Source organism: Xenopus laevis, chromosome 4S (assembly GCF_017654675.1).
Source record: "Xenopus laevis strain J_2021 chromosome 4S, Xenopus_laevis_v10.1, whole genome shotgun sequence".
In the NCBI taxonomy this organism is placed as follows: domain Eukaryota; kingdom Metazoa; phylum Chordata; class Amphibia; order Anura; family Pipidae; genus Xenopus; species Xenopus laevis.
In genome coordinates, this window is record NC_054378.1 from 43,150,201 (window position 1) to 43,174,165 (window position 23,965).

Sequence of the window (23,965 nt, forward strand, 5' to 3'; positions counted from 1 at the left end):
GACACAACCCTTACAAAAGCGTCATGCAGAGCAACCTATCAGGAAAGTTAAAGGCATGTTTACAAGAAGGCTCCATCATGCGATTATAATCAACACTCTTACCTCCATGAGGTCTCTGATCCCATGCTGGTTATATTAAACAGATTATGCTGATTGGAACAGATTCCATGTTATTTAACCACTGCATTGAGAAAGCCAGTTGATGATTAGCGACACATCTTCAAGAGAGATAGAAAAAAAAATATACAGCAAGACAGTTGATTTGACTAATTACTATAGATATACCATGACCTGAATGAATGAGAACCTTCAAAGACACAGTAGTACAGCAGCTAAACTCAAAGATCCACTCTTGCAGCTGGAGAAAAAAACACTCCACTGCAAATTGTCACAACTCTGCCTCTGAAACATTGTGACTCTGCCCTACCCATTACGTCATCAGCTGGTAGGGCCTGGAAAAAAAAGGTGACAACCTACCATTACCTTATATTACAAAAGATGATATAGGGGCTATTTTTTTTTTCAAGTAGTCACATTTTATGTCCTGGGTTCAGTGGAAAAAGCTTGTTTATGACTTCAGGGTTCAAATGCCAGAACTTGACCACACTTGGCCAGATGTAAAAAAAAATATGAGCAAAATGGGTGTACTATGACAATAAAGATTGGGTCACATGTAGGGATGCACCGAATCCACTATTTTGGATTCGGCCAAACCCCTGAATCCTTTGTGAAAGATTACCGAACCAAATTCTAATTTGCATATGCAAATTAGGGGTGGGAAATGGAAAACCAATTTTACTTCCTTGTTTTGTGACTAAGTCATGTGATTTCCCTCCCCAGCCCTAATTTGCATATGCAAATTAGGATTCGGTTCAGCCAGGCAGAAGGATTCGGGCGAATCTGAATCCTGCTGAAAAAGGCCGAATCCTGGCCGAATCCCAAACCGAATCCTGGATTCGTGCATCCTAGTGACATGGGAAGGTTATATTCTCAACAAAAACAAAAATGGGTCATCAATACCCTGTTTGGATGCAACCCTTCTTATGGTAATTAGGAATATGTGATATTACTGGGATGCCAAGGTATAACAACCATAAATGGCTCAATGATGCAACTAATGGGCAACCCCTCAGCGGAGGAACCTTCCTAAATAGAAAGACAAAAAAATAATAAAAGGTATGCAAGGTAATTGAAGGAAAGGGAATTACCCAGTTGGGCAAAATTGTGGAAGTAAATCCTCTAAAGCAATATCAGTACAGGCAATTAAACCTTTCATATGGAATAAAGAGGTTGACAAAGCAAAGTTGGAAAAAAACACGACATAATTTGCTTTGACCTTCCCCACTCCAAGGGGGGGTTATTTATCAAAATCTGAATTTATCTCATTATTTTTTTCAATATACTCCTACCAAATCCGCATGGGTTATTTCCCCTTATTTATCAATACATTTTCCCAAAAAAATCTAGTGTGGGAAAATAGAAAAAAAATTGAATCATACAAATATTTCAGATTTTCTGCCGAAAAATTAAATTTTTTTAAATATTTTTGCCCAAATACCACGAAATCGGATTATTGCACGAAACCCATCGCAGATCAGATATCTTCGGGACTTCTCCCATTGACTTACAGTAGATACAACCTCGTTGTCATCCCCAAGAAAACATACATTTGTTGGAGATGTGATAAGACTCTGGGGTACACAATTGCACGTATTGGATTCTTGTTAAAATCTGGCTCATAACAGGGACAGCACTTCCAAATGCCCCTTGCAATAATGCTACTTTTAATGCTGCCAGACAGATTTTAATTACATGATATGTTATGTAAAATAATCAAGTATTTATAAAGTTGTGTACTGAATGTGTAAAAGTGCACTGCTTTTAATTTAAGAATATCTGTCTGACTAGTGCTTTAACAATATAATGTTTGATCTTGTACAAGTAATGCTGCATTTATTTTTGTCTAAATGCCAAAATGGTATATTTTGCCTTTTGTCCTCATATTTCAATAATTCAATTAACATCAATGTCAATCTTAATAAAAGCAGAAATTAGGTAGGGTAGGAAATGTTGGCATTCCAACACCTCTTTGATTCAAATTTCAGGCCACCATCTCTATTATAATGTGTATATTATCATTCTATACTTTTACAAGCATCATATTTTTAAAGAACAGGAAACATTAAAATATTTACTGATGGCTGGAGATAAAAAAATATAAATATGAGATATTTACTGACACTGTAGGAAAAAGAACACAACACAAAAAAGCAGTTTTTCCACAAGGTCCTATAAAACTTTTTAGGGAAATGTTAAGGCTGTGGATGCACTCAAAAGTCCTATTTTAAACGTCTCCATTACATTCTTGTTCTTATAAATGTCTTCAACCCATTCTTGCTTTTTTTGTCCTGTCGAAAGCACAAAAACATTTTCTTCCTCAGGTGGAATTGGGGGGGGTAGATGTAAGAATACAACTCCAACATGAAGGCAAGCAAGCTTGGCTGAGCAAGCATTTGTATAGTCACACTGAGGTGAAAGGGATTTGGAAAACTGTGTAAATGTTTAAGTTCCAAACTTCTTCTGTTTCATTGGAGGTGGCAGGTTAGCTACAATGTCACTGAAAGGCCTCTCTACCAGAACCAGATCTCCATTACTGAGCAAGTCCATAAACATGAGTGGCTGTAGGGAAGAAAGAGCATCAGGTTATAAATATCATAAAACAAGGTAGGGTTGGTATTCGGTGGATTAGTAAGGGGGGCTATGGATAGGGTTAGAAAATGATTAGAAAAAAAAATCAAGTGAAGGGTCAAAAAGGAAATTCAACATGGGTACACTTCATACCTGAAACCGCTTTGTAATCTTAAAAGCATGTGCTCGGCTCTTTTGTTCGCTCTCAGAAAGATGTTTTATTGTAATCTGGTTGAGAAGTGGTGTTTTGTCATCTGGAAGTGGCTGGGCAGAAAAAGAACAATATTAATGCTATGTACAGTATTCTTGTAATTGACTGTGTAGTAATCTCCAACTACGTGTTGCCAGTTTGTGTTTTACATATTTCTGAATTCTAATTATCATATACATCCAATAAATATAAGCAGCTGTTCTAACCATATGTACAGGACACCTCCTATTATAAATTGTAATGAAATGCTGCACTACATTGATTTTTTACAGACAGCTACCAGTGATTTGTCCAAGACACAGAACATGTAGTTGTCATGCATCAGTATATCCTCAGGCCTTGATGGATTAAAACAAATGTCAAGAATGGGTGTGTCTCGCTCAAGCCAATCACGATGAAGACCATTCTTGAGGACTCTTCTGCCCCACTCTGTGTACTGGCGTTGTGCTATATTGAACTCCATCAGCTATGTGTTGGGAGAACAAGAGAAGGTAAGGAAAACATTCAAACATTTTCTTAAAATAAAAGCAGAGACATAACACGGTCTGCATAAGCAATCACAAGGTTCTCCGTTGTTGGGTGGATACTAAGTGCACTAGGAGGACAGCTGTACCGAGGAACAGAACACTCATACTGCAAAAGCAAGGGATAGGAGTAATATGAAATTAGCCACAATTCTGATCCTCCAGTACTCTGATGAGCACAATGGTTTGAAATCACCAAACATGACAGTATAATTTTATATTCCCAACAATTTTGTAGCTCCCACCTTCATTAACTGTGTGTTGTAGACATCTATCTGAGAGCTGGGGGCAGCCACTGCCAAGTAGCTTCCATTCATACTCGCAGCCATGAGATGTACAGAACTCAAAGAACCTGAGGACAAAAATATATATCTATAAAAAGGGACAACAATGCTTTTTTACGTTTCTTCATCAAATGTTTATCACAGTGCACCAATATGCTTAGCTCTATATAGCTCTATCTAGACAGCCTTGAACCCATGCTTCTGCAACACATCTAACAGGATGTCGAGGGTCACTGTAGCGTGGGAACTGTAGTCCAGCAACATCAAATTCATGTTGCTTGAATAAAATTTCCAACTGTCCAGGGCCAGTGGAACCATTAAAACACAAAATAATCCACAAATAAAAATTTCAGCTGATATATGTGAATCTGCCTTCTTGTTCTTTGCTCCTGCAATTAGACATGTAAAACAATAAACATAGTTATATTTTCTATTACAAAGCAATAATATATCCTGACTTTTGATATCTCATTACTGTGTTATGGCGTGGAACCAATATTACAAAGTGATATTCCTATCCGAGATAAACGCAAGTTGACTGGTATTTTGCGCCAGTAAGCAGCATTGTCACTGGGTGAGCATCTGTAATTTAGTTTTGATTATATATATTTTAGAGATTTAGGAACATAGAGGGACAGGTTTATGGAGAGTGGAGTTATTATTTACTAATTCCATGACATAAAGCCTCTGTAATTCTTACAATATTTGCCCAGAAACCCAGCAGCTCATTAATTAAGTGTCCTACAATGATAAGTTTCAACCCGACTTTCTCTGATACAATACAAAAATAAAAATATTCTTCAGCTGACCATTCTATTTTCATTTGGCTTCACCACAAACCTCTGGAATGCCTGCTGATTACATAGACTAATCCAAAGTCTTTTCATTCAACAGTTGAGAAAAATCTCCGATTGTTTCTCAGAATGTTATGTTCTTTTTCCGCAAGCACGCACTCTCTTTAAAATATTGAGAGACAATTCTAACATATAATCTTTAGATCTATGTAAATTCATTGTATACAGAATTCCTGAGGTACAGAATTGACTTACACATTAAACAGTAATCTTACACTGGAAGGTAACTCATATGATTCCATAATCAATGTGTTTTGTAAAAAGCCAACTACTATGCTCGATAAAGATCCCTGTTGACCTGCAAGTCTGATTGTGTCTGTGTGTAATGTGCCACTTTATTATATGTAAAATAGAAAGACATTCCTGCATGTCAGTTCATGTTCATGGAGTTTTCATACATATAGGGGTGCATTAGTATAAGTTTATCTATACCTAAAAAACATATTTTATAATAATATCTGGGACAGCGTCTTTCGTTGTGGGTTAGTTTATAAAAGTTTGATTATTATACACTAGCTCAGGATAACAGGCCTGGGGTGGAGGAGGGGAAGTAGGTTTCCTTTTATTTTTATGCATATACCGTAGTGCTCAGTTTTTCTGGACTTAGTATCTATATTTTCCAGAGCATATTACAAGCCCTTAATTAGCTTACGGTTTGTGGATTCTGAAGGAGGCTGGAGGGTTGGACCAAGTTTGCAAGTGCCATCTGAGATCTCCATAACATGCACACATCCTCCTTCTGATCCAACATAAAGTCTCTTGGAGTTCGGGCTGAACAACAGTTTTAAGGCTGCAGATGGGAGTTGAGGGAGTTTGTGTACCTGTGGGATGAAATAGATGGGCATCAGTGCACCAAAGTAAATTTTCTCAATGAATGTTATATTGTTAAGGAGCATGAGACCATTTAAACACTTGGGTAATATAGTTATTATAAGGCTCTACTTGTTATTTTGCAAGAATTCCTGACAATATTCTTGAAATTCTGTCCAGTAACAATACCTCTGTGAGGTTAAAATATTGCAACTTCTCACCCGGCTTAGACTCACGCTTTCCTTTTCATATTGCAGCCGATACAAGTAAAGCTGTGAGGAGGTGGCGTAGCAAATCCAGGACCCACAGTGAGAAACAGAGCTGCAACGAATACTCTCTGAACCCTGAACAGAGACACAGTCAGCGTGAGTTGTATATTCAAAATAACCCTATTTTCCATAAGCAGAGATATGACATTTTATAACTATAGCTAATGCAAGTATGGGACCTATTATACAGAATGCTTGGGGACCCAGGTCTATTATAAAAATTATTTAAGCATTAGATACACCCAATAGGATTGTTTTGCCTCCAGTATGGATTAATTATACTTTAGTTAGGATCAAGTACCAGGTACCGTTTAATTAAAATAGGGAAAAAACAAATAATTTTCAAAAATTTGATTTATTTGATTAAAATGAAAATCTATTGGACATAGCCTTCCCTTAAGGTGGACAAACACGGGCAGATTATAGCTGCCGATATCAGTCCTTTAGACCGATTAGCTTATCTGCCTGTGTATGGGGGCTTCCGACAGATCTCCCTAATCGATCTCTGGCCAAAAATCAGGCAGATATCGATGGGGGGGGGGTTTGATCTAGCCAGCTAGCGGTCCTCAACCCATATCCTATATTATAATCTGATTGTCTGGTCCTGCCGTTAGTGGGCATATCGGGGAAAGATCAGCTCATTTGGCAAAGTCGCCAAACAAGCGGATCTTATCGTATGTGGCCACCTTTAATTCTGAACTTTTTGGATTTCCGGGTATCCGATTAATGGATCCTTACTTGTAAAATGAATAGACCCATTTTTATATCATAGCCAATTAATTCAAACTAGAGATTACCCCCCTCTTTATATTCCTCACCTTTCTTTTAAGCTTTAAAATAAGTTCTTGTTTCTTCTTCACAGGGAGGACATCCCCATCTGTTCCTTGGAAAAAAAAAAAAAAAAAAGACATGTAGAACATGCACAGAAACAGATATAAGTCCACTAATCGCTAATATTAATTATTTCCTCTTTTTCTTTCAGATTTTGAATAATTGCCCTAGAATTGCGGAAAGAGCTATTTAGAAAACAGCTATGGTAAGAGTAAATTAGGCAAAATATTGCGTAGCACTGAGTTATATTCTTTTGTCAATGTTTTTATAGATAGGCCTTTATTTCTCTTAGGCAGTTTCTATTCCTTTGGAAAACTTTTGCTGTGTTAATGGACTTGGACCAAACGGACTTGAAAGGACATCTATACACTAGTGATGTTGTACACTCGGATTTTACACTCGGAACTTTACACTTTTGACAATTTATGTACTTGCATCTATTGCATTGGATTGGTTTTCTCTAGATGATATGTGGGGGAGGGGGATAAATTATCTCACTTCCTTTAAATCTCTAAGTTGCACTAACGTATTACACTTGACAAAGAGCATTGAGCTCGAAACATGTTTTTCCAATAAAAGCACTAGCAGCTAGTTCTACATTTTGTCCTGCTTCTCTATTTCTCCATTTATTGATATATAGAGCATAAAGTGATTTCCAGGTCAGATTTTCTTAATCCTACCTATCTGTACCTAAGCTTGGCCTGCTGTACCTGAAATGTCTGTGTTTCCCAGCTGCCAGAGTTCCAGGTGTTCTGGGAATTGGAAAAGCAATTGTCCAGCTTTTTGTGCAGAGGATACCAAATGATACTGCAAAATATGAATATACTCCCTTACTATAATCATAAATAAAAACATATGCAAAATGGTAAATAAATGAATGTGGGCAGCAAAGCTCAAAACTGACAGAGTGTATATAAAAGGTCATATTAATGCAAACTTTTCCTGTAACAATTGTTGCTTTAGCATATATTTTGCATTTGAATTAAACAGAACCATCATTTCAGAGTTTCTATTATTGCTCCTTGCTATTTTTACTCTACAGTCTATTGGTCCACATATGGTACAAAAAACGATGGCTTTCTTGACCAATATCTGATAACAATTATACAGGCAGGCAGATACTACTGGCTGAGAATAGATTTGGGCTGCAGACCAGTCTGCTGAAACCCTATCCATGTGATCCATGGGCCAAATTTCGCTTTGCACCTAAATCAGTTAAACTTATGCTGGAAGTAAATTTTGTCTGTTTTTTAGTAGCAGACTCAGATAGAAGATTCTATATATTGCTGCTTGTTTTTTTTTTTTTTTTTCCTTCTTATGTTTATGTCATACTGAACAGTTACAGCCAAAAAAAGACTCACATGAGGGAATGTGATTTTTCTCAATGCAGCTTCATAAGATTTTACTTCTATCTTCTCCATAAGGGAACGTATAACAAGATGACCTTCTACACCTAAGAGAAAAGGTGATTAAATACTGAATAAGAACATAACAGTCAGCATTTAAAGGTGGGAAGTGTGTGTACCTCCGGATATGATGGCGGTACTGCTGTGTGCCACTGCTCTTACATCATGTGTATGATAGCGGAACGGCTTGGTGCGCACCCACTGTCTCTCACATTCACCTGCCTTCGAAGCTATATGTTGAAACTGGAAGACAACACCTTCAGCAGTGCCCACCACCAAGCTGTCTTCTGCCTGTCACACAATAGGTGCAATAAATATATCGGTGGGAACATCATCTAAGATATATGACAAAATTGTCTGCATTACCTTTGACACTGCAAGTGACAGGATGTCACAGTTAGCCACTGAATGTGTATGAATCAGTGTCCCTTTCTCTAAATCCCAGAACTGGAGTTTCCCTGAAGAATCCACACTGATAATATCTCCATTGGATAATACTGCCACACTCCACACCACACATTCACGTCTCTGTCCAGCTAATGGCCGGCTATCAAGCTTCAGGACATGCTCTAGGTGACCTTGGATGATATGGACACAAAATAATTTACATTGTAAGTTCTACGGAGCAGGGAAAACCTTCCTCCTTTGTCTCTAAGTATGTCACTTAATCTTTGTATGTACTGTATTTATTGCACTATTGTGCCCTGTTTTTTTCTTAAATTTTTATTATATTGTAAAAAATGTATAGTACTGTGTATACCAGTAGCACCAAATTGAGTTATATACATATACATTTTTGGCCCTATGCTTCACAAGGAATTATTGGATCTGGGTAGGGCAGCTATTAATGACAAGAAAACGCTTAAAGGGTAAGTCAACCCCAAATAAAAAATTTGCCTAATAAAAGAACATATTATTCCAAGCAATTTGCAAATATACATTCATTACACATTTTCTATGGTTTTTAATTTATTTCTATATATGTATTGCTGTTGAAAGCAGTGTTTGTCTGTCCCGTTCTATTCTCTGCCTTGATGGCTAAGATACAATATAAGACTATAAGATTAACAGCTGATTAACAGACCTGACTTTGCTGGGGAACCAAGACTTTTGCAACATTGTTTAAAAAGTAACAAGCAGAAGTTAAGCAAATGCTGATTTTAATAGCAAACATTTTTACAAATAACTTTAAAAGCACTTAAAAAATTTAATAAACGTGTAATAGAAAGTTGCTTAGAATTATGTTTTCTTTTATTAGGCAAATGTTTATTTTGGGGTTGAATGAAAATCTTCATAGTCATACTATTAAATGCTGTTCTTAGATCTACCAGGCAGCTGTTATCTTGTGTTTGGGAGCCGTACTCTGTGGTTACCTTCCCATTATTCTGTTGTTGGACTGCTGGGGGGGGGGGTAATATAACTCCAACTTGCAGTACAGCAGTAAAGAGTGACTGAAGTTTATCAGAGTACAAGTCACATGACTGAGGGCTTCTGGGAAACTGAAAATATGTCTAGCCCCATGTCAGATTTCAAAATTAAATATAAAAAAAAACTGTTTGCTCTTTTGAGAAACGGATTGCAGTGCATTATTAACTGATGCGTTTTGTAAAAAACATGGACTGCCCATTTACACCTACCAGAGGAGGCTTTAAAAACTTGAATCTTGTTGACAGAGCCAGTGACAATGTGAGTACCAAGGGGGTGCCAAGCAACACAGAGTAAACGACCTTTAAAGATGAATGGACATAAATTACTCTTGTAAATATAAGCTGAAACATTAAAAGCTGTCAGTGTGCAATTAGCACCAATTCCTCACCTTTCTGTCGGTCCAAGTTCCTTTCAAACTTAATATGGTCAGTTGTAATGCTGAACAACTTAACAGAGCCATCCTCACAGCTCACCTGCAGGATACAGAAAAATCATGACATGACAGGAACTAAAAAAACTGCCTGCAAATTTGCACTACATATAGGTTTCATAAATAGAGGCCTCAATATAAGATTTTCTTTTCATAGAAGACGAATTTCTTATAGAACGGTAGCATTTTTTTTTTAAGTTTGTAAAGAAGACGTTACAAGTTAGGTGCTTGCACTTACCGCAAGATGTGTACTGCAGGCATTAGCTGCAATATTCCATATGGGACCACCATATGCATCCAGTGTGTATTTAACACAAAGTTTCTCAAGGTCATACTCTATAATCTCTCCATTCAGACCAGCAGTGAAAAGTCTATTACCAGCTGCCCAGCATATTGACTCTATGGATCTACTCTCATCACCAGGAATCACCTACAACGCTGGAAAATAAAACAAGTCACTAAATCGCCATGCTTGATCCAGTACATAGTGCCGACCTGAGGATATATCCCGGCGCAGTTTTTTAATACATAAGCAGATCGGGGGGGTGCAACTGCACCTTCTACACTAGCAGAGACTCAATTCCAATTCCAAATTAAATTTTTGCTCTTAAAGGGAATATAAAGTCAAAAAATGTAATTCCTTTAACGGGTCAACTGTCTAAAAATAAACCTATTGTCAATATACTTCCATTAAAAATTCTGTACCTTTTTCATAAAAATTACGATTATCTGCTCTCTAGCTCCCCCTTCTCTCTATGCGCACAGATTTCAGCCTGCATGAATTCCAACATGGCGGGCCGGCCCCGTGGCTGCTTTACTTCAAGATAAGAGATACTTTGGGTTAATTTATCTCTTCGTTCCTAAAGCTGACCTCCATGACAACTCCACATGCTTTCCCTGATACTACAGAACTCGGAGGAGGGGAGATTGTTTTGAAGTACAGCAGCCACGGGCCGGCCCGCCATGTTGAGGAATTCATGCAGGCTGAAGTCCATGCGCATAGAGAGAAGGGGAGGCTGGAGCGCAGATAATCATGATTTTTATGAAAAAGGTACAAAAATTTTAATGGAAGTATATTGACAATAAGTTTATTTTTAGACAGTGGACCTGTTAAAGGAATTTCATTTTTTGACTTTACATCCCCTTTAAAGTTACCAGAAGTGGATTTTTGCAGCCCCTGGTAACTTGCAGGACACTGTCATCTGAGATAAGATTATCAACTCGCCTAATGGCAGCAGGTCCCCTGTAAGGGCAACTAAATATCTACATCCATGTCTGTGAAGACAACATACCTTTTCCTGGTAGTAAAAAGAGGAAAAACTGAAAACTTCCACAGAACCATCATTTCGAGCAAGGGCCAACTTGTTGGTATCTTCTGCAAAGGCCATACAACGCACTCCAGATGGGACATAGTCAAAGAACCGGACACAGTGGACCTTAAACTCCCCCATGTCTAGAGGTAACAAAACAAGGGACATCTGATAAACAGTGCTTTCTCTTAATCCATATAGCAGCTATTTATACTTTAAAATAAACACATGTTAGAAGGTTATATCCGAGAGGCCACACAGAGAATGCCGGACACAAAATCCCATATACAGGTATGGGACCTGTTATCCAAAATGCTTGGGACCTGATGCTTTCCAGATAAGGAATATTTTTGTAATTTTTATCTCCATACTTTGTCAACTAGAAAAATCATTAAAACATATCTTAGTCTGGATCAAGTACAAGGTGCTGTTTTATTATTACAGAGAAAAAGGAAATCATTTTTAAAAATTTGGATTCTTTGTTTAGAATTAAGTCTATGGGAGACGGCCTTCCTGTAATTCGTTGCTTTCTGGATAATAAGTTTTTTGTGTGTGATGTATTATTTTGTTTGCATGGTTCATGAATGTGTGGTGTAAGTGCCACTGGGGCAGGGACTGCTGAGAGGTATGTATAATCTCTGTAATGTTAGCACTAACTAGAAAGAGAGATTTATATAAAACATAATAACAACCAGCATCAGGGTTGCCAGATTGGCGGGTTTCCAGCCAAATTGGGCTACTGATTTAAAGCCCAGGTGGGTTTTGAAAGTAGCATAAGAAAAAAATATCCCAAAGCTGCAGCTAGAGGTGCAACATTCATATAGTTACTCAGTATATTTTAAGGTAAAGTTCACCCGGAGCTCCCCCCCAAAGTAAAGTTAAAATACATTTAATAAGAAAAGAATCCATATAAAGCGGAGAATTACTTAAACAGGGGGTCTCACTACTGTGACTATATTATTAGGTAAAACACACTTTCTGTATTCCAAATTTAAAATACATACACACATTAAAAAACTGGACATATCAGCAAGGTGTTAGGTGTAGCATCAATCCATTTGTTTAACTAAAGGTAAATATAATAACACATTTAATTGAGTGCCCGGGTACTGTTAGGGATTCAAAAAAGATTCCCATACAAATAATGCTAGTAGGTGATAAGTATTGTTCAATCAGAAATGTATGCCCAATGCCCCAGTTGCCTTTTGAAAGTACAAACTAGCCAAGGTACGGATTTGGGCTACTTTTTGGGCCTTTGGCTGGTTTGTACTTTGGAAACCAGCCAAAGTTGTTTCTTGCCCTAACGTGCCAAGCCTGCGTCTCCCAATGCACGTTGGGTAATGTAGTTTTTGGTTAACAATTTTCCGACTGCCAAGTTTAATGTAAAACTACAATACCCAGCATGCAATGGACTGACCTGTGTAGAAGTTGGGAGTTACCATATTTTGGCCTCTGCACCCCAGTCTCCTGTCACCCTTAAGCATTCAAGTTTTTTTCGGCGACTTTTCTCGATTTCAGACAATTTTGGGGCAAAAATCTGCTGGCCACCAAAATGTATAATTTGAAAAAGTCGTATTTTCACATATATTCATTTATTTTTTAGACTTTTTTTTTCACTGCACATATTGTGCTATTTTTGGGCTACATTTGAAATGCCTCTTGGCTAGTTTTGGGCTGGTTTTGTAGCGGACTTTGGCTGGTTTTTGTAGTGAACTTATGCTGGTTTTGTGGCTGGTTTTTGTAGCGGACTTTGGCTGGTTTTTGTAGCTGGTTTTTGTAGCGGACTTGTGGCTGGTTTTTGTAGCGGACTTGTGGCTGGTTTTTGTAGCGGACTTGTGGCTGGTTTTTGTAGCGGACTTGTGGCTGGTTTTTGTAGCGGACTTGTGGTTGGTTTTTGTAGCGGACTTGTGGCTGGTTTTTGTAGCGGACTTTGGCTGGTTTTGTCGCTGACTTTGGCTGGTTTTGTCGCTGACTTTGGCTGGTTTTTGTAGCGGGCTTTGGCTGGTTTTTGTAGCGGGCTTTGGCGGGCTTTGGCTGGTTTTTGTAGCGGGCTTTGGCTGGTTTTTGTAGCGGGCTTTGGCTGGTTTTTGTAGCGGGCTTTGGCTGGTTTTTGTAGCGGGCTTTGGCTGGTTTTTGTAGCGGGCTTTGGCTGGTTTTTGTAGCGGGCTTTGGCTGGTTTTTGTAGCGGGCTTTGGCTGGTTTTTGTAGCGGGCTTTGGCTGGTTTTTGTAGCGGGCTTTGGCTGGTTTTGTAGCGGGCTTTGGCTGGTTTTTGTAGCGGACTTTGGCTGGTTTTTGTAGCGGACTTTGGCTGGTTTTTGTAGCGGACTTTGGCTGGTTTTTGTAGCGGACTTTGGCTGGTTTTTGTAGCGGACTTTGGCTGGTTTTTGTAGAGGACTTTGGCTGGTTTTTGTAGAGGACTTTGGCTGGTTTTTGTAGAGGACTTTGGCTGGTTTTGTCGCTGATTTTGGCTGGTTTTGTAGCGGACTTTGACTGGTTTTGTCGCTGGTTTTGTAGCGGACTTTGGCCGGTTTTGTCGCGGACTTTGGCTGGTTTTAAAAACTAGACCAGGCAACCCTTCTACACATGGGGAATAATGCTCTGTGTCTAGGATTCTGAAGCAGATAATACACTCCCAACTAAACCAACATACTTCACATTTACAGTAGTGTGAAAGAAAACACTACATACAGCATGTATAATCCTGAGACTATCCCAACAATAAAAAAGTAAAGCTCAGGAGCTAATGGTGGACAGGTGCTCTATAAAGTTTCGCTGTGTAGCTGGAGACAACTGGCACAATAAATCACACAAAGCTCTTTACACATGAACATGTAGACGCGGAGTTTATAGAGAAAGTGTGAAGATGTGCTTAAACTCAGTACCTGATTCTAACCGGGCTAAACTCACGCGTTTTCTCTTCCTTCACGTGGATTCCATAGGCAACCGGAGCCGGAACTGCGTAGTATTGCTAATCCCGCCCCTGTGTGGGCTGCCGCCAGATTCAGAATCCTGTCCTGTATCCCAAACGGAGCGTGGAATTGTTAGTGAGAGGAGCTTGTGTAGCGCATTTGAGCTCGGGAACATGGTGCAGATACTGGTGTCCCGGTGAGTCGGTGCTGCTGCTGAGGCAACACTGAGTGACATTCGTCCCGCTCTCAGTCTCTCATAATGTATCATCTGACACTGACACAATGGAACCACCCAGCCAGAGATAAACGTGAGCCGGTTGTACTTCTAATGCTGAGATATACAGGGGAATTACACTTTTCTGTCACAAATAATCCAATTATTAACTAATTAACTTTTACTGTGTAGACAGTGCTATTCTCACACAATTTGCAATTTATTATTTATGGTTTTTAATTGATTTAACTTGTAATTCAGCAGATCTCCTGTTGAAGTTAAACAATCTGATTGCTAGGGTTCGAAACACCCTAGCAACCCTGCTCGAATAAGGAACTGGAAAACATGTACATTTGTAGCCTTACAGAGCATTTGTTTTTGGATGGGGTCAGTGACCCCATTTCCTCATATGAAAGCCGGAAAGAGTCAGAAGAAGAAGACAAATCATTCCAAAGCTATAAAAGAGATCTTACTTAAAGGCAAACCACTTCTTCAATGTTGAGAAAACGAGTTAAAGGGGTAGTTCACCTTCCAAACAACTTTTTTCAGTTTAGTTGTTTTCCGATTGTTCCCCAGAAATAAATGACTTTTTTCAATTACTTTCCACTATTTATTTTTTACAGTTTTTACAAAATCTAAGTTTAAAGTTGAATGTTCGTGTCTCTGGTGTTTGAGTCTGGCAGCTCAGTAATTCAGGTGCAGATTCTGAACTTTTACAATTTTGCAACATTTAGTTGATACATCTCTCAGCAGCATCTCTGGAGTATTAGCAACTATTGTATCAAGTCTAGCAGCTGCCTGTAATGAAACCCAGAGATTCTGCTCAGCAGGGACAAAGATAAGAAATGTATCAACTAAATATATCCATTTAGAACAGTTTACACTTTTACAGGGTCGGCGACCCCCCTCTCGGAGCCTCTTTCAAAGGTAAAAAATGACACTTTACACATAAATATTAGAAAACCAGTCACACATAGAAAATAGAAAGTAATTGGAAAAAGTCATTATTTCTGGTGATCTATCTGAAACCAGCTGTTTGAAGGTGAGCCACCCCTTTAAGGGTTAGGCCACACTGGGCGTTTTGGGGAGATTTGGTCGCCTGGCGACCAATCGCCTTGTCTTTGCGGCGACCAATCCCCCCAAGCGCCTTCCCTGACTTTGCACCGGCTAAAATGAAAAAAAAAAAACGCAGGCGCTACTGTTCTTTACTGTTGAGGCTGGCAAATACTTGGCAGCTATTGGGAGGGGGCCTTCTTATTACCTATAAAACAATATTTACTATGGATTCATATGTGGTAAGGAGCCTAATGTATTTCACTTGTAACATTAAGGTTAACATTGCTTTCTGATAGCAGCAATGCCTTAGCAAAGGGAAGTATTAACCAAGGATAGAATATACAGTGCTAATCATTAACCACCTCATATGGACAACATCTATAATTACAGGGATGTACAAGGACAACCAGAAGACTGGCTTTTGATGGAGCTACAAGGGGAGAAAGAAGATCGGAGACAGGATGGTCTTGCTGGTGATGGGAGATCTGCATTATACCAAAGAGGTGATGCCAGTAGTTGTTACCTGTCTATTTGTTCTAAGTGTGGCCTGATGTAGTGCACAGAATAGTCTGTCCTTAGGACTGTTATGTTGTACACATTATAAGACAGGAAGTCATAACCTTAGGGGCAGGACCCAGGTATGGGTTCTCTTGCTGTTTATGTTGGGTCTCTGTGGACCCCTTTAAAGGAACGATTCAGTGTAAAAATAAAAGTGGGTAAAAAGATTGTATGAGCAAAATTGAAAATAAACCGAAGTTAGCCAAAAATGTGATGTATAAAGCCTGGATTGACTAGATGTCTAACGTAATAGCAGTGGCGTAACTAGATGTTGCTGGGCCCCACAGCAAATTAATTTTAGGGCCCCCAACATATCCAGTATTTGTCCTGTTTTACCAATATATGTTCAAATTGCTCATCAATGAGAGCCTCATGGGGCCCCCTGTACCTCCTGGGCCCCCCTGCAGCCGCAGGGTCTGCTTCCTCTGTAGTTACGCCCCTGCGTAATAGCCAATATACTACTACCTGCTTTGCAGTTCTCTAATCTGTTAGTAAGTCAATGACTTGAAGGGGGAGAGCATTGGACATAACTGTTCAGTAAGCTTGCTATGAGTATGCAGGTCAGGGTCAAAAGCAAACTAACTGAACAGTTGTGTCAAGTCGCTAAGTAAGGGATTAGTAGGTACAAAGTGTTGGGAGGCACACACTCATGAAAAGATTTGAGGTGCTGATCCAGTGGGAGGCTGCCCATCCAAGTCTCCAAAGTAGATTCAAAAATTAGAAAGGTGGACTGCACACTCTATGTTAAATAAAAAGTTTTATTGCTTAACAAAAGAAAAGTTTCACACGTTTCGACCACAGAAGTGGTCTTCATCAGGGGCACAAAAAAAAAGAAAGAAAATAAAAGGGATTAGAGCATTTTTTTACCCATTATCTACGTTCAATTGTAAAAAGAGTTGGCAGCAACATCAGCATGAAAAAAAAGTACCTGGGGGTACCAAAACAAGGGCTGTGATTGGCTATTTGAAGGTCCCTATGTGGACTGGCACTTTTTGGCAGTACACCTGGTTTTTATACAACCAAAACTTGCCTCCAAGCCTGGAATTCAAATAGAAGTATCTGTTTTGAGGCCACTGGGAGCAACATCCAAGGGGTTGGTGAGCCACTGGTTGGGGATAACTGGATTAGAGAGAGGTGGAAAGTTCTATGTTAGACATCCCTTCACTTCAGCCTTTAAATATTACATTTTTGGCTAACACTACTGAAAACATTTTTATTTTGCACAGCCTTCTTTCTTTTTACCCACTTTTATTTTTACACTGAACTGCTCATTTAATGAAGTGGCATTACTTTCTAAAGCACAAAATAGTAAATAAAATGAGGTGCATAACTGACTTTAAACCAATATCTGTGCAGCGCTAATGTCAAGAATGCTTTCAGGTCTCCTATGGAATATGGTTATTCTGATATTTAAGGGTCGTGGCAGACTAGCTGATACAGGCTGTTTTGTTGATTTGCAGCTTGGCTTGCAGGCAACAACACTTTTAAATCACCCCCTATTCATTTCTTAGATAGATGCCTGAATTTGCTGGTGTATGTACTGACTACTGCCTATTTTTTTAAGCAACAATGTAGCTGACGCCATCAAATTGAATGAGTTGTGATATGAAGCAATTTTATCAGCCACCAGCCAAGTGGGAAATCGCTCAAACAACAAAACACAGAGTTATAGAAAAAGTATATGGCAAGTACTTTTCTGTTTATATTTGCAGGGCATCTTCAGTATTATCGTTTGTTAATTCTATTTAGTTTTACACATTTTATAGTATACTTTTCCACTTCTGCTAATTTATATGGGTGCCGCAATACAGGATACATTTGCAGTACTTCATATTTAAGCTTTCTCATTTTGTGAACAACTGCTAGGTGTTAAATAACTGGTTTCAGGCTGTGAGTGTGGGAGTATGGTGTCAAATCAGTTCCATTTCTGCTTAATAAATGTTATAAAAGCTGCTAGATGTGGCAGTATCCCTTATTTAAAAGCACAAATTTATTGGCATTCGGTATTCAATATTCTGTATTTGCATACATGTATGCTTTGATGTACCTGGCTGATTTTCAAAAGGTTCATGGTCCATAAAAAGCAAACAAACACAAGCAAACCCTTTGCCCATGTGAATGGAGAATCATTATGGAGTTCATCAACATAAAAGAGAGCAAGAAGGGCCTGAGTCATATTGGCATTGCAGCAGGCTTCCTTTGATTGGCCGCACACAATTACTGTCCTATTAATTGGGACCACAGGATGGCGCTCCCCAGTCACATTTAATATAAAGACTGTGATATTACTGAATCATAACACTGCGGAGCTTTAACATCAAAGAAACACAAAAAGACATATTCTTTGGCATGCTTTACCTTTCCAAGCTGCTTATGGATAAGGTCATGCAATACAGATCTTTTAATGAAACGTGTGTTTGATTTGACCCAGCCAGTCATCCATGAACAGTGGCAGTTTTTGGAATACTTTATATGTACAAGCTTCAAATGCTTCATAGTTTTTTTCTCTAAATACAGAATTTAAAACAAAATGAGTGTCTGATCTGACCCCATGCCTTTATAGTGGTTCTTTAATCTACAGTATTATGTCTGTTTCTTCAGGGTGTACCACTGCTGATTGTTGGACATCACATCCTGTATGGGAAGATGGTGCGTCTGGACAAGCCATTTGCTGAGACGAGCACTAGGTATCAAGTAAGAGCACTGATCAAGAAGAAAATCATCTTCAAAACACGGCCCAAGCCTATCATCACTAATGTTCCCAAGAAGATGTGACCAGGAGGCTTGCATTTGGAGTACTAAGAACTCAGGGAAGGCTGCTGTTTTGGTAGCAGAATGAACATTTAGGGTAAGGTCACACTGGGCGTTTCGGGGAGATTTAGTCTCCTGGCGACTAATCGCCTCATCTTAACGGCAAACAATCTCACCGAACGCCTTCCCTCACTCTGCGCTGGCTAAAATGAAAAATCACCGGCGCTAAGCACATGCAGCGATTTGTTTTCTGAAGTTGCCTCACGAGGAAACTTTGGGCGACTTCGGAAAATAAATCGCCACGTGTGCTTTTTCATTTTAGCCAGCGCAGAGTGAGGGAAGGCACTCGGGGAGATTGGTCGCCGCAAAGATGAGGCGATTAGTTGCCAGGCGACTAAATCTCCCCGAAACACCCAGTGTGACCTTACCCATGGGGATCTTATTCCAGCACTTTACAATTTTGAAACATATTTTTCTCTTTTAAACTATTTGTGTTCTTTGTTGAAATGGAAATGAATAAGGAAAAGCAGTAAATAATCAACAAGTATTATCCGCAAATACGTTTTTTTTCTCCCCTCAGTACCAGTAATGGCAGGAGGGTATGAGGTGCATAAATTCTGTTCTTTACAAGGAGCATTTCTATAGGATGGAAAAAACATTTTCCCAAAAAAAGTAAAAAGCAGAAACGGTTCACTTAATTCTATACACTGTACTGAGAAATAGTGGTGCTTGAAAGTTTGCGCTTTTTAAAATGTTCTATATTTTTAAATAAAATGAGAGCATAGCTTACTGTAATCACAGAGCATTTACTTTCTGCATATTCAGTACCTTAAGTAATTCTCAATAGACTTGAACAGACCAGTGCATTTCATATATTACACTTATAGGTCCTGTATTACTGAAGTATAATGTAATGCATAGAAATCCTGCTCATATAGGGATGCTAGCATTCTGAAAAGTAACGTGCTCTACACTTGTACATACAACTCTTTTAAGGCCAACTAAAGGGATACATGTCCTCATTAATTGTATAAAGTATATCTTTTAAATTAAAACGACAGCTTGTGCCATCATAAACACTTTAATATGAATATGACTCTCACTGAATGTAAAGACCAAACTTTCCAGTTAGAATTGATCCAGGTCACTTGTACTTTGTAAAAGAAGTCTGTACTGGGCCCAAGTCTTGCATAGTAAATGATCCACAAGAGACTAGCACTGACAGCCCATTTCATTTATTATTTTTTTTTACAAATACCTTTAATGGACAAAAAGTGAAAAATAAAGTTGTTAAATCCATATTACAAAATAAATAAATATTATTAAAACGGTACAGAAAAAAACTGTACAGCAAGCAGTAGAACAGTCAGCCTTTCTGACATTGATCCATGAAACATAAAGAGATCATATCTTGTGAGGACCTACTATATAGTGATATAAGTAAAGGTGGCCATACACGGAAGAGATCCTCTCATTCGGCGATGTCCCAAACGAGCGGATCTCTCCCCGATATGCCCACCTTGAGGTGGGCAATATCGGGCTGATCAGATTGTGGGCCCTAGGGCCCAATGATCGGACCCTAACAAATTGTACCGGGCGATCGGATCGCGGGACCGCATCAACGAACAGATGCGGCAGCGATCCAACGGGATTTTTAGTCCCATCTTATCGAGATCTGGCCAGATCTTGTTCGGGGAAGCCCGTCGGGGGCCCCATACACGGGCCAATAAGCTGCCGACAGCTTTTATCGGCGTATGTATGGCCACCTTAAGTAACTTCAGGAATGAGGGAGACCACAGAACTTTACTAGAGAGCTAGGAACTGGATTTCTGGAATTCCTACTGAAAGGCAAACCGTGGCTATTATAAAATGTAGTGGTTGCTTAATATCATTTATTTCCTGGTTGCAACCAACACATTCATGCTGTGAGTTGCTGACAGATTTTACCTGCTGCAATTGGCCGATTTCATGTGTCGGCAACTTGTAATATACATGGTTGGTTTGTGTGCAGTAAAAGAAAAGAGTTAGGCTTAGGCAGCACACTAACATACAGGTTATAGGGCAGTGTATGAACATAGGTGCTAACTTGCACAAGTGCAGTTGCCCAACACATCAGCGTTTCAACTCAAGCACTTGTAAATGAAACCCCCACTTGAGTTAAGGTGCAGCTTTTAGGTGCCAAACTTTTTCTTATTTAAAAAAGCCCTCTCTGAAATAAATACTAACTAACAAGGTTTGTTCCCTTTATGATAGCTTGATTACTTAGACTATTAAGGGGCCCATTTACAAACAATTGTGATTTTTTTCCCCCACATGTTTTCCTATATTTCTGAAAAGCTCTAAAAATTGAGACTCGGGGGTTATTTATCAAAATCCGATTTTTTTAAATAAAAAAAGTCAGACCAAACTAGAATCTGAGATTTGACCTTATTTATGATTGAAAAAACTTGATAAAATCGGTTTGGAAAAAAACTCTAAAAATTAGCGTTTTTCCAAATTTTGGAGTTTTATGCCTGCAAATGCGATATCGATCGAAACCCCCGTTTTTTTTTTTTGAAATTTTTGTCCAAAACTCTGCGCAGACCAGGATATCGTCAAATTTGAAATTGGACCTTTGCCATTGACTTCTACAGGACCCCGACCACTTGGAGATTTTTTTTTCAGATTCAGGTTATAATAAATCAAAATCATCAAAAAAAAATTCAAGGGTTTTTTTTTCCACTAAAAATTCAGATTTTATAGTAAAATTAAGATTTTTCACGTTTTTGGCATTCTGACTTTAATAGATAACCCCCTAAGTGCAAAAACCATGAAAACCTCTAATACAAAATGTTATCAAGTAAAAGTTATGGAGGTCCTTTAGAAGTCAATGTGAGCTGCGCTGCTCCTATTGGGCTGATTTAAATTTATTTATCCTTTTTTTTTCCGCTTGTCTGAAAAATTTGGGTTTTTAGAGGTTCAGAGCAGATCATTCAGAGCTTTTTAATACATTCAATGACAGTGGTGGTTTTAGAGTTTGTGAATTTAGTTGTGTTTTAAAAAACCTCTAAAATCCGACCTCTTATTAATTAGTCTCCATGTGTTGATTTATTGCTATCTGCAACTGTACTTGTGCTGTTTAGCACCTAGGTCTGTAAATCTCTTATCTAAAAATCATCGTAAAGAATACAGTCTAGTTATGAAAATGACTAAATCCACTGCAGTTTGGATGAAGTCTTTATAGCCATGATAGTTTTCGTTTATAGTGGAGGCTGAAGGCCTCATTGTGTAGCTGCAGGCATGCAGGACTCAAATCTGCACTTGCCCCCACTGTGACATATTCCTGAAATGAATTTTGACCTTTGCTAGTTATAAAATATGCAGATAACTGCTAGTATTTGAAGTGACCGCTACCTGATACACCCAAGTAGACCTCCCATGAGTTGCTAAATGAAAACAGGTATGGGATCCCTTATCCGGAAACCCGATATCCAGAAAGCTCAGAATTACAGAATGGCTGTCTCCCATAGACTCCATTTTATCCAAATAATCCAAATTTTAAAAATTATTTTCCTTTTTCTCTGTAATAATAAAACAGTAGCTTATACTTGATCCCAACTAAGATATAATTAATCCTTATTAGAAGCAAAACCAGCCCATTGTGTTTATTTAATGTTTACATGATTTTCTAGTAGACTTAAAGCATGAAGACCCAAATTACGGAAAGATCCGTTATCCGGAAAACTCTAGGTTCCGAGCATTCTGGATAACAGGTCCCATACCTGCACAGGGAATTGTAGTTATGCAAACTTAGAAGCACAAAAGTTTGCCATTCCCTGAACTAAGGGTATATAGTCCATAGATCAGCCTTTTTAAACAAGTGTGCTGTAAGAACATCAAAAGTATATCATTAGTTTTTATTCTGCTCAGTGTATGGAGATTCCAAAATTAAGATTATGTCTGAATGTCTTTGTAAATGCCTCTACCTTTTTCTGACTAATGCTGTTTAATAGGAACACCCATGATTGCTATGAAAGGGTCCTGTATAAACATGGGGTGCTTATAGGGAGATGATTTATTAAGGGTCGAAGTGAAAATTAAAATTTTAGATTTTATTTTTTTTTGGGTCAAAACTCAAATTCGAATTTTGAATTATCCAAACTCGATTTGAGTTTTAATTCGAATTCAAATGTCGTGATTTATCATACTCTGACCCATTAAGAACTCAAATTCGACTATTCGCCACCTAAAACCTGCCAAATTACTGTATAAGTCAATGGGAGAGGTGCAGGGATCAATTTGGTGATGTTTTTAGCCTGCTGATATTGAGTTTTTTTTGTGGAAAAAAACTCAAATCGAGTTTTTATAATTCGAATCGAGTTTTTATAATTCAAATCGAGTTTTTATAATTCAAATCGAGTTTTTATAATTCAAATCAAATTCAATTGAGTTTTCGGGTTTAAATTAGTTGGAGTTAAAAAATCTGAAGTTATTAATACATTTTGACAAACTCACATGAATTCGAAATTCGACCCTTGATAAATGTGCCTCTAGGTGTTACATGAATTATTGCCCCTGAATCCCTGTACTAATTAATGCCAATGTTTCTGGGGATGTTGGACAATGAAAATTAAACTTATAAAATTTGCCAGTGCCTTCCAACATTTGTTCATGAAATTCTGTATAAATAGTGTATTCTTAAATTCATTTGAAAGTTTAACTAAAATGAGATTGATTTGTTGGAAAAGCACATTACAGAGTGATGCAAACCCCATTTAACAAGCCATTGAAGCATGCAAAGCACTGCAATACACTGTTGTCCTATTGCTTAGAAAGGAGATAAAGCAGGCATTGTATTATAGATGTATTATAGTGCATCTCTAACTTTACATTAATGTCGCATATCTTCACTCTACTTAAGCAGCAAACGTTTTTACACAATTATGAGCCATTCTCTACTAGTAACTAGTTTACTTACTAAAAAATATTTAGCTGTTCTAGAATCAATAATGTGTACATCATTTTCATTTTGCTGTTCGGGTACTATTGTATTGATAAATCTTTCTGTTAAAATCATCATGTTCTGTGGTTTTCTATTTAATCTGATTTTATTGTGCATAACACTGCAAAGGACTGCCTGGCAACGGTGTTGTCAATCCAAAACAATATAGATCCTATGTTCTACCCCACGGCTGTCGGTAAGAATCCTGCGAAAATCCCAGTTCAGCAATGGGGTAATTTTGGACATTTTGAACATGATAAATGCAGCAAGCTACAAAGCTGAAGACAAATAGCTACAACAAATATAAGATCAATTATCTCTTCAAAATGTGCATTTTCAAGGTATACTTGGCCATGTTACTTCCAGCTGTAGCCAATAGCAATTGGCCACCTTTTGTTTCTGCTGCTTGTTTTGTAAAAATTATCAGAAATGTGTGTGCTATAGCTATAA

At 38.3% G+C, this 23,965-nt stretch overlaps 1 protein-coding gene and 1 pseudogene across 5 annotated transcripts; one reads left to right on the plus strand and one right to left on the minus strand.

The window, feature by feature from the left end:
• Positions 1-1,956: 1,956 nt before the first annotated feature.
• utp4.S (UTP4 small subunit processome component S homeolog) lies at positions 1,957-14,072 on the minus strand. Of its 5 annotated transcripts, XM_041561178.1 has the most exons (17): positions 13,929-14,068; positions 11,028-11,188; positions 9,974-10,165; positions 9,694-9,778; positions 9,515-9,604; positions 8,244-8,455; positions 7,997-8,168; positions 7,833-7,924; positions 7,182-7,278; positions 6,459-6,523; positions 5,593-5,715; positions 5,214-5,382; positions 3,669-3,775; positions 3,440-3,532; positions 3,180-3,365; positions 2,842-2,952; positions 1,957-2,679 (listed from the first exon to the last, which is right to left on the minus strand). In XM_041561178.1, the coding sequence occupies exons 2-17, from the start codon at positions 11,184-11,186 to the stop codon at positions 2,563-2,565; spliced, it is 2,070 nt and encodes a 689-aa protein (XP_041417112.1). In that variant the 5' UTR covers positions 11,187-11,188; positions 13,929-14,068; the 3' UTR covers positions 1,957-2,562. The 5 variants fall into 5 exon arrangements, with proteins under 5 accessions (XP_041417112.1, XP_018116057.1, XP_018116058.1 ...); XM_018260568.2 differs by lacking the exon at positions 3,440-3,532 and having other exon boundaries at positions 13,954-14,072; XM_018260569.2 differs by lacking the exon at positions 3,440-3,532 and having other exon boundaries at positions 6,459-6,517.
• LOC108715430 lies at positions 13,581-18,731 on the plus strand (annotated as a pseudogene).
• The last annotated feature ends 5,234 nt before the right edge of the window (positions 18,732-23,965 follow it).

Coding starts and splice junctions, on each gene's coding strand:
- utp4.S (XM_041561178.1), bottom strand. CDS start 11,186: ATGGGGGAGTTTAAGGTCCACTGTGTCCGGTTCTTTGACTATGTCCCA. Junction 7,279..7,832: donor GAAAAATCACATTCCCTCAT/GTGAGTCTTTTT, acceptor CATATTTTGCAG/TATCATTTGGTATCCTCTGC. Junction 5,383..5,592: donor AAAGCGTGAGTCTAAGCCGG/GTGAGAAGTTGC, acceptor TTCATCCCACAG/GTACACAAACTCCCTCAACT.